This window comes from Mustela nivalis (assembly GCF_964662115.1).
Source record: "Mustela nivalis genome assembly, chromosome: 6".
NCBI classification, from domain to species: Eukaryota; Metazoa; Chordata; class Mammalia; order Carnivora; family Mustelidae; genus Mustela; species Mustela nivalis.
This window is the reverse complement of record NC_139025.1, coordinates 100,481,543-100,494,007: the sequence shown is the minus strand read 5'-3', so window position 1 is coordinate 100,494,007 and position 12,465 is coordinate 100,481,543. Positions and strand designations below refer to the sequence as shown.

At 44.3% G+C, this 12,465-nt stretch overlaps 1 protein-coding gene across 1 annotated transcript in view; it reads left to right on the top strand.

The window, feature by feature from the left end:
• The window catches only part of MAP2K1 (mitogen-activated protein kinase kinase 1), a 79,452-nt gene that overhangs the window by 41,728 nt on the left and 25,259 nt on the right, over nt 1-12,465 (top strand). The window contains exons 4-5 of the mRNA XM_082737120.1: nt 9,002-9,079; nt 9,630-9,681. Coding sequence (XP_082593246.1) covers nt 9,002-9,079; nt 9,630-9,681 — 130 coding nt within the window. The remainder of the gene's footprint in view (nt 1-9,001; nt 9,080-9,629; nt 9,682-12,465) is intronic.

Genomic DNA, 12,465 nt, shown 5'->3' with positions numbered 1-12,465 from the left:
TGAGATCATGACCCGAGCCGAAGGCAGAGGCTTAACCCACTGAGCCACCCAGGCGCCCAGTTACCAGTCTTTGTACCATTAGCTGCCTGGAGTCCCTTCCTGCTCTTCCCAGTACCTAACAGTAATAGTAATAGTAACAGTAACAGTGCACAACAATAATCATGTTAGCAGTACTAATACAGATTAATGTGTCGGGTATATATCCCATCATGTACTGCCTAACACAGATTGATACTTTACTGCATTTTCTCAACAACCTCATTGGCTGGATAGATCATTTGTGATTTACAAATGAGGAGACTGAGGCCCAGAGAAATGAATGACTAGCCCAAGGTCCTGCAGCTAGTTAATGGAATTAGAATTTAAACCAAGGCTGTCGGACCAAGGCCAGTACTTTGTTGAATCCCCTGGATAGTGATTAAGACTCTGTTTCCATCCTAGATGCCAGAATTTCAGAGAGAGAAGCTGGCTTCATGATCGCTGTTTTTCCCTGTCCCCATGAGGCAACAGGGGACTTTAGAATCCGAGATGTTTTTGTTTTATTTTTTTAAATATTTCATTCATTTATTGGACAGAGTGAGAAGGAACACAAGCAGGGGGAGTGGGAGAGGGAGAAGCAGGCACCCCACTGAGTAGGCAGCCTGATGCGGGGTTGATCCCAGGACCCTGGGATCATGACCTGAGCTGAAGGCAGACACTTAATGACTGAGCCATCCAGGTGCCCTGGAATCTGAGATGTTTATTCATATCTCCCTTCTCCACAAAAATCCAAGTAGACACTGTCTTGTTTGCCACTGTGTCTCCAGCACCCAGAATAGTCCTGGCACACAGCAGGTGCTCAATAATGACTTGTTTATAGACTGTCACCTTCTAGTCGAGACCTTGGGCATGTTTCTTTCTGATTCTCTTGTTTCTTCCTTTTGTACAATGGCCATTCCTCTACTTCCCTCTTAGTTGATGAGTCCTCAAGGATTAGGGAAGATAACGGAGTCAGTCCTGGGGCACTGACTTCAGGCCTGGCTTCTGTGAACAGTAGTGCCCGCTTCATTCTCACTGGAGCTGACAGCTCAGAGACAAGGGCTTGATGTGACCCAGTCTGCGCACTTCTGGCTGCCGTGCTTTCAGTTTCAGGCGGAGTGCCCTTCAGCAGCTGTACTTCCTTCCTGCCCTGACCTCTGGAAGGACAGCCCCGGGGCCTGGCCTTAATGAACTGCAGGAGCACCTGCCAGGGAGGTTTGTCCCTTGCCGGAGCCCCATTACTTTGAACTACTCTTCATGGGAACGATCGGGGAGTGCCGTGCACACTTTTGGAGGCATCTGCTGACTGGTGGGGAGCCGTGTGGAATGCAGACCCTGAAACATCTTCTGCGTGCCTGAAGGTCACTGAGAAAGCTCTCCTTCCTCTTGCTTGAAGGGGAGTTCAGCAGCCTCTGGGAAGCATGTGAATATGTCTGGTTTGGTCCTCCCTCAGTCTTGGGGTGCTGATGTTTTCCCTTTGAGTCTTAGCCTCCCTTTGGTGGGGTGTGGCTCAGGGGGAGGGGGCTGTCCCTTATGCTTTGGGTTTCTTGGGTGCTTTGTGCTGATGATGATTGATTTTCTAGGTCTTGCCCGGAGTTTTGGATGAAGATGGGGAACTGGGAGGGGAGGTCCTTGAGAACTAGAATGGGGAGAGGTTGGAGGTAATGGCCAGAGGAGGCTTTTCCCTCGTAGGTGTTACTGCAATAATGGAAGGCGGGTGGCAGCATGGCTAGACATAACAGTGACTAGCTCTCCCATCTTCCATCACTTGGCAAGTCCTTTCCATGTCGTGGAAATTATTAATCCCATCAGCCCTCTCCTGTGAGACACAGTGTGGACCACCCTCCCTAAGGTGGTGGATGCAGGGAACATGGCCTTGAGAGCTTAGTAATTAGTCCAAATTCTATAACCAGTAAATGTCAGTGAGCTCAGTCCTAACTAGTGTCTCTGACCAGGTCTGCTTTCTTTAAATTTTAGGCTCTCAGGATTTTCTCGTCTGTGCAGAGAAACATTTGGAGCAGCTAGCTCTTCTCTAGGGGTCCTGCCTCCCGCTAACACCCGTGTCTCTGTGGATTTGGGTGCTTATCGCCACTCAGGGTTTACGTTAGTTAGCATGGGTTCAGCTTCACAAACACTTACTTATGTTGCCTGTGATGTGAATGGTGCCACAGGAGCCGCTGGGGCATGGAGATCCTGTGAGCAGCCTCTCTCTTCTTCAGAGCTGGTCGCAGGCCAGATGGCTGTGCTCTAGGACCTTCTTAGGTGAGGATTGTCCGTGTGGACAGAAGGGCTCCTGAGTACCGGCTCTGTGTCATCTCATGCTGTCTTCTGAGCCATCAGGTAACTTCCTGAATTCCCTCCACGTCTCTGCCACTCAGCGTTCTCCCTTTTTAGAGGAACAAGGATGCTATGTGTCGGGTGAGCATGTTTGAACTCTGGGGTGCTTGCCTCAGAGGTTAGGATTAGGCCCCAGACATTGATAGGCAGCGGGCCTTTTCCTTTATTCAGAACTTGCTGGAACCTGTTCTGTTAGCCTTATGTCGCCTCTTGCTGTGAGGAATTCAGTCTTTTTATTTGTCTTCAATGCACCCGTAGTGAGGCTTCCTCATTCTGGAATCCTTTATTCACTTTGGATTCTTGGCTATTGATCACAACCTTTGTGCCTCTTGCTCTGCCTTTCCCACCCAACCTTTCCCTCCAGGGGGACACAAGGACTCAGGACGGGACAAGGGTCGGTTTCCCATCCTCTCAGTCCATTTCCAGTATCTTCAGGTCAGGTTTCCTCTCCTGGATTTGGCTTTGTGGGCACGGTAGGGTCCTCCCACAGAAACAGAAGATATCTCTGGAGTTACCCCAGGGAGCCTGAGCCTAGAAAGCTGGCTTTCAGAAGCTGGAGGGTCAGAACCTTTTGAGGGTCAAACACAGTGTCTGGTGCCTGTTGGGTGAAATGTATCGAGTGGCTGAGTGAAGGACGCCCAGATGCGGAGGGCATGGTCAGGCCTGGGGCATGGTGGGAGAGAGTTAGGCCTGGGGTTTTCTGTTGCTAGGTATCCCCAGGCACTGAGCGGCTGGAACAGTATGTTAATACTGACAGAGAGGCTCAGAGCAACCCGAGGCAGGATCATGTGGTGAAGCTCTGTGGCCTGAGGTCAGAGTAGCTTTCTGCTCTAGCCCCGGACCTACTCATGCCTTCTTCGCCCCTAAGCAGCCTTTCCTCCAAGACTGCTCCTATCCTGGCCTCCTCTGACAGAAGAGCTCTCTGACTGCTCATTGCCACTTCTCTTTGGGGATTTCTGTTCTGTCTCAGCTTCCACATTTCAAAGGTGTTGTTGTTTAGACCCTGTGAATTAGCCACATCCCAACTGCAGAGGTTCTTGGCTTCTGTCTTTGTCACTGTCTCTGTGTGTTCTTTGTGGCTAACATTTCCCCCAACACTTCATTAATTAGGACAATTTTAAACACAGCAAGGTGTAGGATACATTGTAAACCCAGCACCCAGATTCTAAGCTTACGGTTTTGCCGTATTTGCTTGACCACATATTGCCCATCTATCCCTGGCCGACATCATTTTTTAAATGCATCTTAAAATGAATTTGTGGGGGCGCCTGGATGGCTCAGTGGGTTAAGCCACTGCCTTCGGCTCAGGTCATGATCTCAGGGTCCTGGGATCGAGTCCCGTGTCGGGCTCTCTGCTCAGCAGGGAGCCTGCTTCCTTCTCTCTCTCTCTCTGCCTGCCTCTCAGTGTACTTGTAATTTCTCTCTGTCAAATAAATAAATAAAATCTTTAAAAAAAAATGAATTTGTGTCCTTGGGGTCCGTGGGACAAATTCACCCATGTTCTAAAACGCTCAGCCTAGGGCTGACCTCTGCTAGAAAGGAGCTGTGCTTGCACTGCGCCGTCTGGGTGGTTGAGACCCCAGGGGTGAATGGATGCCCCCTGATCAAGATAGGAATCTCCTGCCCCGGGGGAAGTAGATTCCTGCTCAGGTGGTAGCTGAGCAACTGGGGACTTGAGGATTCAGGGGGAATGGTTCTCAGGCAGAAGTAAAAGCTTTTGAGCTCCTTTTTTCCATAAAGCATTTGTCTCTTCTATAGAAAACCTTCACAAAAGCAACATTGATTTACTTAATAATTGGCTTCTAAAAATAAGTACAATTTCAGCAGCTTTAGTCAAGGAAGGCAAGTTCTTGGCAACAGTGAAGTGAAATTAAAAGGTTGTAAGGTGAGTTGTAGGCAGCTCTGGGTAATTCTGACTGTGGTTCATGCTTCGTAATTGTTGCTAATAATCCCATTGTTCACGCTGTAACTCTGCTCACAGCCGGGAAGGAGGTGAAAGGAAAGAGAGCCAGGGTTTCTTCCTTTTTAATAGGAATATTTATCCCAACCCCCCAGGGAAAGCGTGAGCCAGGCTGCCCTCTGTCTTAGGCTGTGGAACCTGAGAACCAAGGAGTTAGCATTTCTACCTCATTTGAGTTTGATTTTGACAGAGTTGCTGTTTTACCTAGTTTTAACTGCATAGTCCTCCCTGATAATTAGAGGCAAAGCCTATCAGACAAAGGATCTGAAACCACATCCAACTGGAAGCAGGAGAGAAATGGCTTGGAATCTTTCTGCACTGGAGTCCCTCTTCCCACTGGTAAAGGAAATTGAGCGGTGCGCTTGTGTTTCTAGAAGCCTGCTGACTTAGATGTGGTTACCTGGGCTCTGATGTCCTGATTTGGCCACCAGGGGCCTGTGGCATTGTGAAGGCGGCCAGGTCCACAGGGTGACTCGAAACTCAGCTTGGATCACAGCTTGGGTAGGACTCTTCCAAGGATTCTTAGAAAATAAGTGATTTTACAGGGGAGCTCTGTTTGGTTTTAGATTAATGATTGTACTCTCATGTCTGGGTGGGAGTTCTGGCACATAGGAAATGCTAGGTTGAATTTCAGAATCTTCCATCATGCTCTTGGGTTGACTGACCCACCCACCATTAATTCTGAGGAGAAGACAACCTGTTTGGGGGTACTCAAGGGTATTTGGGAATTCACACTTGTACTGCTTTCTTCTCCCTCAGCATCTGTGATTCAGAGTTGACTGTGATAGAGAGTGATTGGTCTAAATGCTCCTTTCTATAAGCCTAGGATTTTTAAGTGGATAATCTATTTTTTAGCGTTGTTTTAGGAGACATTTCTTGAGGGGTCTGTATCCCTGAATGAATCCTACTTATTTTCTCACCTACTGTAGAAAGTGGTGTTCTATCTATCTTAGAGTGTTGTTGCACAAACTGGACATTGAGTAAGTACTGTAATTAATTGATTTGTAGATTTAATACTCCACTTTCATAAAGGAGTTCAATAATTTAAAAAGGTAAAACATTTATTCACTGTGGAAAATTTACAAACAGAAGAAAAGCACAAAAAAGGAACTATACGCAACAGAAATCCCTCATTGTCTCACCATCTAGACCAGAAGTAACCATTGGTAACATTTTGGATGTTCTGTGTGCGTATGCAAACACTTTTTTATGTGTATAAAAGTGGTACTATGGGGTGCCTGGGTGGCTCAGTCAGTTAAATGTCTGCCTTCAGGTCATGATCCTAGAGTCCTGGGATCGAGCCCCACACCAGGCACCTTGCTCAGTGGGAAGCCTGCTTCTCCCTCTGCCTGCCGCTCCCCCTGCTAGTGCTCATGCTTTCTCCTCTCTCTTTCTGACTTACATTTTAAAAAAATGGGAACATGTTCTGTCCTTCTATTTATCATGTGTGCCTTGTTCTGTGACCTTATGCTCCATGTGTCACCGAGGCTAGGTGGTTTTGGAGGCAGGAAGCTTACAGAGATGTCCCCCTGCTTTGCCAGGTCTTGCTGCCCCAGGTGGAGTTTCTATGTCCTGCCTGGTGCCAGCTCTTCCCTTAGCCTCTTCCTCCTCTGAGCACCTGTAGTGATGTCTGTTCTCCTCATTCAACCGTTTGTTCCCTGCCTTGTTTCAGAGGAGGATTTGAGGTGCCCTGCCTCATTGAATGTTCTTTCTCCCCAGGCAGAGGGTGTTTGTTTCTGTATTTATAGTTTTTTCCATCCCTAGTTTTTCACATGTGCCTATGCTTTTCACAGAGTTCATTAGTAAATGACTGAGTAACTAAGTGTAGATGAGATACTTTAAAAATCAGTCTAACTCTCTCTCTCTCAGATACTTAAACAACAACAAAAAATGGGGCTCTTGTTTGGCGCAGTCATTGGAGCTTCGAACTCTTGATTTTGGCTCAGGTCTTGATTTCAAGGTTGTGGGATCCAGCCCAGCAGGATCTGCGCTCAGCAGGGGTCATCAACTTGGGTTTCTCTTTCCCTCTCCCTCTACCCCTTGCCCTCCATGACCTGGGCTGAAGGCAGATGCCCAACCATCGGAGCCACCCAGGCACCCCAGACTCAGACTAATTTTTAATGGTTTATTTTTCTTGAGAGTGCATGCGCATACGAGCAGTATGAACAGGGTGAGGAAAAGAGGGAGAGGGAGATTAGGACCTGAGCTGAAATCAAGAGTTGGACCTGTAACTGAGCCACTCAGGTGCCCCTTGAGTGCCTTTTTTTCTTTTTTTTTTTTTTTAATTTATAATTTAAACTCAGTTTAATTAACATATAGTGTATTGTTAGTTTCAGAGGTAAAATTGAGGGGTTATCAGTTGTGTATAGCACCTGGTGCTCATTGCATCACGTGCCCTCCTTAATGCCCATCACCCAGTTACCCCATCCTCCAGTCCCTTCCCCTCCAGCAGCTCTCAGTTTGTTTCCTAGGGTTAAGAATCTCTTATGGTTTGTCTCCCTCTCTGTTTTTGTCTTTTTTTTTTTTCTTTTTAAAGATTTTATTTATTTATTTGACAGAGAAAGATCACAAGTAGGCAGAGAGAGAGAGAGAGGAGGAAGCAGGCTCCCTGCTGAGCAGAGAGCCCGATGCGGGACTTGATCCCAGGACCCTGAGATCGTGACCTGAGCCGAAGGCAGCGGCTTAACCCACTGAGCCACCCAGGCGCCCTCTCTGTTTCTGTCTTAATTTATTTTTACTTCCCTTCCTCTATGTTCCTCAGTGTTTCTTAAATTCCACATAAGTGAAATCATATGATATTTGCCTTTCTCTAATTGACTTATTTCACTTAGCATAATATCCTCTAGTTTGATCCATGTCATTGCAAATGGCATTATTAATATTATTATTATTATTATTATTATTGATGGCTGCATAATGTTCCAGCATGTGTGGTTGTGCACACATGGTGGGAACACAGACACATCTTTATCTATCATCTGCTGATGGACATCTTGGCTTTTTCCAAATTTTGGCTATTGTAGACATTGGTGCTATAAACAGTGTGTGGTATGAGCCCCTTCAAGATACTTTATTTGTATTCTTTGGATAAAACCTAGTAGTACAATTGCTAGGTCCTAGAGTAGCTCTATTTTTCACTTTTTGAGGAACCTCCATACTGTTTTCCAGAGTGGCTGCACCGATTTGTATTCCCACTAACAGTGAAAGGTGGTTCCCCTTTCTCCAAATCCTTTCCAGCATCTGTTGTTTCCTGAGTTGTTAATTTTAGCCAACAAATGTCATTCTATAAAGCGAAATCAGAATTACTTCTCTCTTCTGCATGTATAACACTTTTTTCTTTCTTTCTTTCTTTCTTTCTTTCTTTCTTTCTTTGTTTGTTTTTTTTAAAGACTTATTTATTTATTTATTTGACAGACAGAGATCACAAGTAGGCAGAGAAGCAGGCAGAGAGAGAGGGGGGAAGCAGGCTCCCCGCTGAGCAAAGAGCCAGATGTGGGGCTCGATCCCAGGACCCTGAGATCATGACCTGAGCTGAAGGCAGAGGCTTAACTCACTGAGCCACCCAGGCGCCCCTGTAACACTTTTCTTAAGCACTTGTTTTATTAGGAGTTGTATATTTACTCTTCTACTGTGTACATTTTATTTTTTTAGAGATTTTACTTATTTATTTGAGAGAGAGCGAGTGAGAGAACATGAGTGGGGAAGGGGGTTGGGGAGAAGGGGCAGAGGGAGAGGGAGAAGCAGACTCTCTGCTGAGCAGGGAGCCTGATGTGGGACTCGATCCCAGGAACCCCAGGATCATGACTTGAGCTGAAGGCAGATGGATGCTTAACCGACTGAACCACCCAGGTACCCCTGTACATTTATTGAGGATGGGAACAGGTCTTTTTTTATATCTCTGTCCTCCATAGAGCTTAACACCCCTTCATGACACTTAGTAGGATTTGTGGAATGAATTATTACTCTCTGTGGCATTTTTTTTTTATTTTATTAACTGTGATTTGTTAGGATAATATCAAATACAAGTTGTGACTTACATGCTGGTGATAAATGTGATAAAATGACTGACATTTATTGAGCATTTACTATGGGCTAGATGTTGTCCTGGGTGCTTTGCATGTATTAGCTTGTTCAATGTTTATAGTCACCCTGTGGTTATTATAGTAGCCTTAAAATACCACCCCCATTTTACAAGTTGTGAGTAACATGGTCAAAGTTCCCTTGATGGTAAGTGGCAGAGTTGGTGGGATGTGAATTTAGACAGTTTGCCTCTAGAGCCTCTGGTCCTAACCATATACTGTTCCTTCAGTTCAGCACAAACCTTTTTTTTTCTCCCCAGAGATTTTATTTTCAAGTAATCTCTGCACCCAATATAGGGCTTGAACTGTCAGCTCCAAGATCAAGAGTCATGTGTTCTACTGACTGAATCAGCCAAGTACCCCCAACACAGCTTTTTTTGATTTTTGGATTGGTAGTTCATTTAATGATTATTCATATGATTTGAGTTTTTGGTTACTTGATCCTCCCACAATGTTTTGCATTTCTGTCTTTGAGGTCTGGAACAAATCAAACGTTACCCTTCCGGGGGATTTGCCACATGTGAGATATCCTTCCCTGCTGAAGTTTAACACTTGAAAGAATAGTTAGAAACACTGTCACTAAATGGGCTGGTTTTCTTTTTCTTAGGATGGGGGTTCCTTGGATCAAGTCCTGAAGAAAGCTGGAAGAATTCCTGAGCAAATTTTAGGAAAAGTTAGCATTGCTGTGAGTATATTGTGTAATTTTTCTTCCAAGCCCCCTCATCAGGAAGTTAATGAGCTGGCAGGAAATGGACATGGGAGGAAGATAGTAAGTCAGTCAAAGGGAAAGTTTGTAAGAAGAGTAGGGTCTTATTGCTAGGATTTTCCCTGTCTAGATATAATATCTCTCTCTCTTTCTTTTGTCAGAACCTGAAAAGTGACTTTCTTTATATTAAAATCTGTGTCTACAGAAATAGGACAGGGTGTCCAAAAGAATTCCCACTGTGGCATGAAAAATCCTCTTTTTATATTGCAGCTTTAGAAAAAAAGGGAATTCAAGCACCAGGGTTTTTAAAGTTGTCTAAACCTGAAATAATCAATGTTGCTTAAAGTAACTCTATACCATTTAAAAAGATGGTTTCTTGATAAGACAGGTTAAAAATTGAATACAAAATAAGGAAAGAAGGCAAATTTGTGATGTTAGATGAAATATTTTCTAGATCATTTTAAAATACGGAGGCTGACTAACCACCATCATTTCAATTTCCCATCTTGTGACATTGTCTTTCTTCTAGGTAATAAAAGGTCTGACATACCTGAGGGAGAAGCACAAGATTATGCACAGAGGTGAGAAGTACTTGCTAGTTACTATGTTTTGAATTTTAGTTGAAATTGAACAGTTATTGCATTCTCTTGTGTGTGTTATTTTGGTGTGAAAGCTATTGAATAGTGTTTTTAATCTTTATAACAAGTCTTTGACTAGTTAGTTATTTAGTTTGCAGTAAGCTTTACACTGAACATGGGGCTTGAACTCATGACCCTGAGATCGAGTTGCATGTTCTACTGACCTGCAGTCTCTAGACATTCCAGTAGGTGTGGAGGGGTATCTCACTGTGATCTGAATTGAGCTGCCCCTTGTGACTCACTATGTTCACTATCTTCTCATGTGCTTTTATGCCATCCAGATATCTTCATTAGTAAGGCCTCTGTTCAAAGGTTTACCCATTTTTCCAATTGGGTTATCTTTTTATTATTAAATTTTAAGAGGTCTTTATATATTCTAGTCAAGACTACCTGACAGATGGATGTTTTGCCAATATCTGGTTTTAGTCTGTGGCTTGCCTTTTCGTCTCTGTGTCTTTTGAAAAGCAAATGTTTTTTATTTAGATGAAGCTCAGTTTCTTGATTTCTTTTTTTTTCCTTTAGACTTGGTTGTGCCTTTGGTGTCCCATATTAAAAACTCTGCTGCAACAGAGGTCACCACGATAGTCTTCTGTCTTCTTTCAGAAGGCACTCTGTGCCTGTAATTCATAGAGTTAGACCTGTGATCCACCGAGAGCTCAGTTTTCTTTATGGGTTTATTTTTCTGCATAAGAATACACAACCATTGGGGCAACATTTGTTGACGAGATGATTCTTCCTCTATTGAACTGCCTCGGAATCTTTGTCAAAACTCAATGGACTACATGTGTACATGTCTGTTTCTGAATTCTTCCTTCTGTTCTATTTGATCTGTTATATTTAGCTTCACACCAACACCACACTGCTGATAATTGCAGCTTTGTAATAAATCTGGAAATCAGGGAGTCTGAGTGCCCCATCTTTGTTTTTCTTCTTCAAAGCTGTTTTGTCTGTTCTAGGCCCTTTGTGTTTCCATTTCTGTTTTGGATATAATTTGTCAATTCTACACAGAAAGGTTACTGGGATTTTCAGTGGGATGGCCTTGAATCTACAGATCAGTTAAAGCAAAACTGACACCTTAACAACCCTGACCGTGAGGGTAGTTGCATTACAACATGAATGTATTCACTGCCAGAACTGTATGCTTGAAAATGGTTAAAATGGTAAATTTTATGTTATGCATATTTTATAATTTTTGAAAAAAATGCCAATTTCAGAAGTGGCTCCTAAACTGGCCAGTTGATTCCATCAGCCCCCCTCACTCCTCTTGAGCCCTCCCTTCTCACACCTGTCACCATTAACACACCGTGACTGAACAGACGTGGTCCATAGCCCTATGTTCTCCATTTTTCTGGCCTCTGGCTTCTTCAGCCTTTTTTTATTTCCTGATAAACTTTATTGAGGTGTAATTTATATTGGATAAAAGACAGCCACTTTAGCGGAAGGTTTGATGTGTGATGTTTGATAAATCCTCACATGCATCTACCACCATAATTAGGATAGAACATTTCCACCACCCCAGAAGTACACTTGCGCTTCTGATGCTCATTTCTCCTTAGACCTTCGGGCAACCACTGATGTGCTTTCTATCACTGTAGACTTGTTTTTGCTTTCTCTATTTTATATAGGTGGAAATAGTTTATACTTTTTTTTTTTTGAGATTTTATTTGAGAGAGGGAGGGAAAGAGCACTGAGCAGGGGAGGGGCAGAGGGATGAGCAGGCTCCTGGATGAGCAGGGAGTCCAACTCGAGGCTTTATCCTAGGACCCTGGATCATGACTGAGTCAAAGGCAGAAGCGTAATGACTGAGCCTCCCAGGCACCCCCTGTGTGATGCCATTTATGTAACTCTGGAAATTACAAACTGATCTGTAGTGATGAAATGCAGACCCATGGTCCTGTGGGGAATGAGGGAAGGGGGAAGGGAAGAATTAGAGGGGCACAAAGAAACTTTTGGGGGTAATATGTTTATAATCTTGGTTGTGATGATCACATATATATATTCTTCAAATGATACATGTGAAACATATGGGGTTTATTGTATGAAAATTATATACTAGTAGGGGTGCCAGGATGGCGCAGTTGGTTAAGCTTCCAGTTCTTGGTTTCAGATCAGGTCATGATCTTGGTCCTGAGTGGGATCGAGCCCCGTTTCAGGCTCTGCACGTCGTAGGAAGTGTGCTTGAGATTCTCTCTCTCTCTCTCTCTCTGCCTCTCAGAGACTTGTTCACTCTCTCTCTTTCGTTCTCTCTCAAGTAAATAAATCTTTTTTAAAAAATTTACTTACTTGGGGCGCCTGGGTGGCTCAGTGGGTTGGGCCGCTGCCTTCGGCTCAGGTCATGATCTCAGGGTTCTGGGATCCCACATTGGGCTCTCTGCTCAGCAGGGAACCTGCTTCCCTTCCTCTCTCTCTACCTGCCTCTCTGCCTACTTGTGATCTCTCTCTCTGTCAAAAAAAAAAAAAAATCTTAAAAAAAAAAATTTACTTACTTGACGGAGTGAGAGAGATCAGAAGTAGGCAGAGCAGTAGGCAGAGAGAGGGAAGCAGGCTCCCTGCTGAGCAGAGAGCCTGATGCAGGGCTCAGTCCCAGGACCCGCTCCCAGGACCCCCTCCTAGGATGCTGAGATCATGACCTGAGCCGAAGGCAGAGGCTTAACCCACTGAGCCACCCAGGCGCTCCTCAAGTAAATAAATCTTAAAAAAATAAAATTATAGTCTCTCTCTCATTCT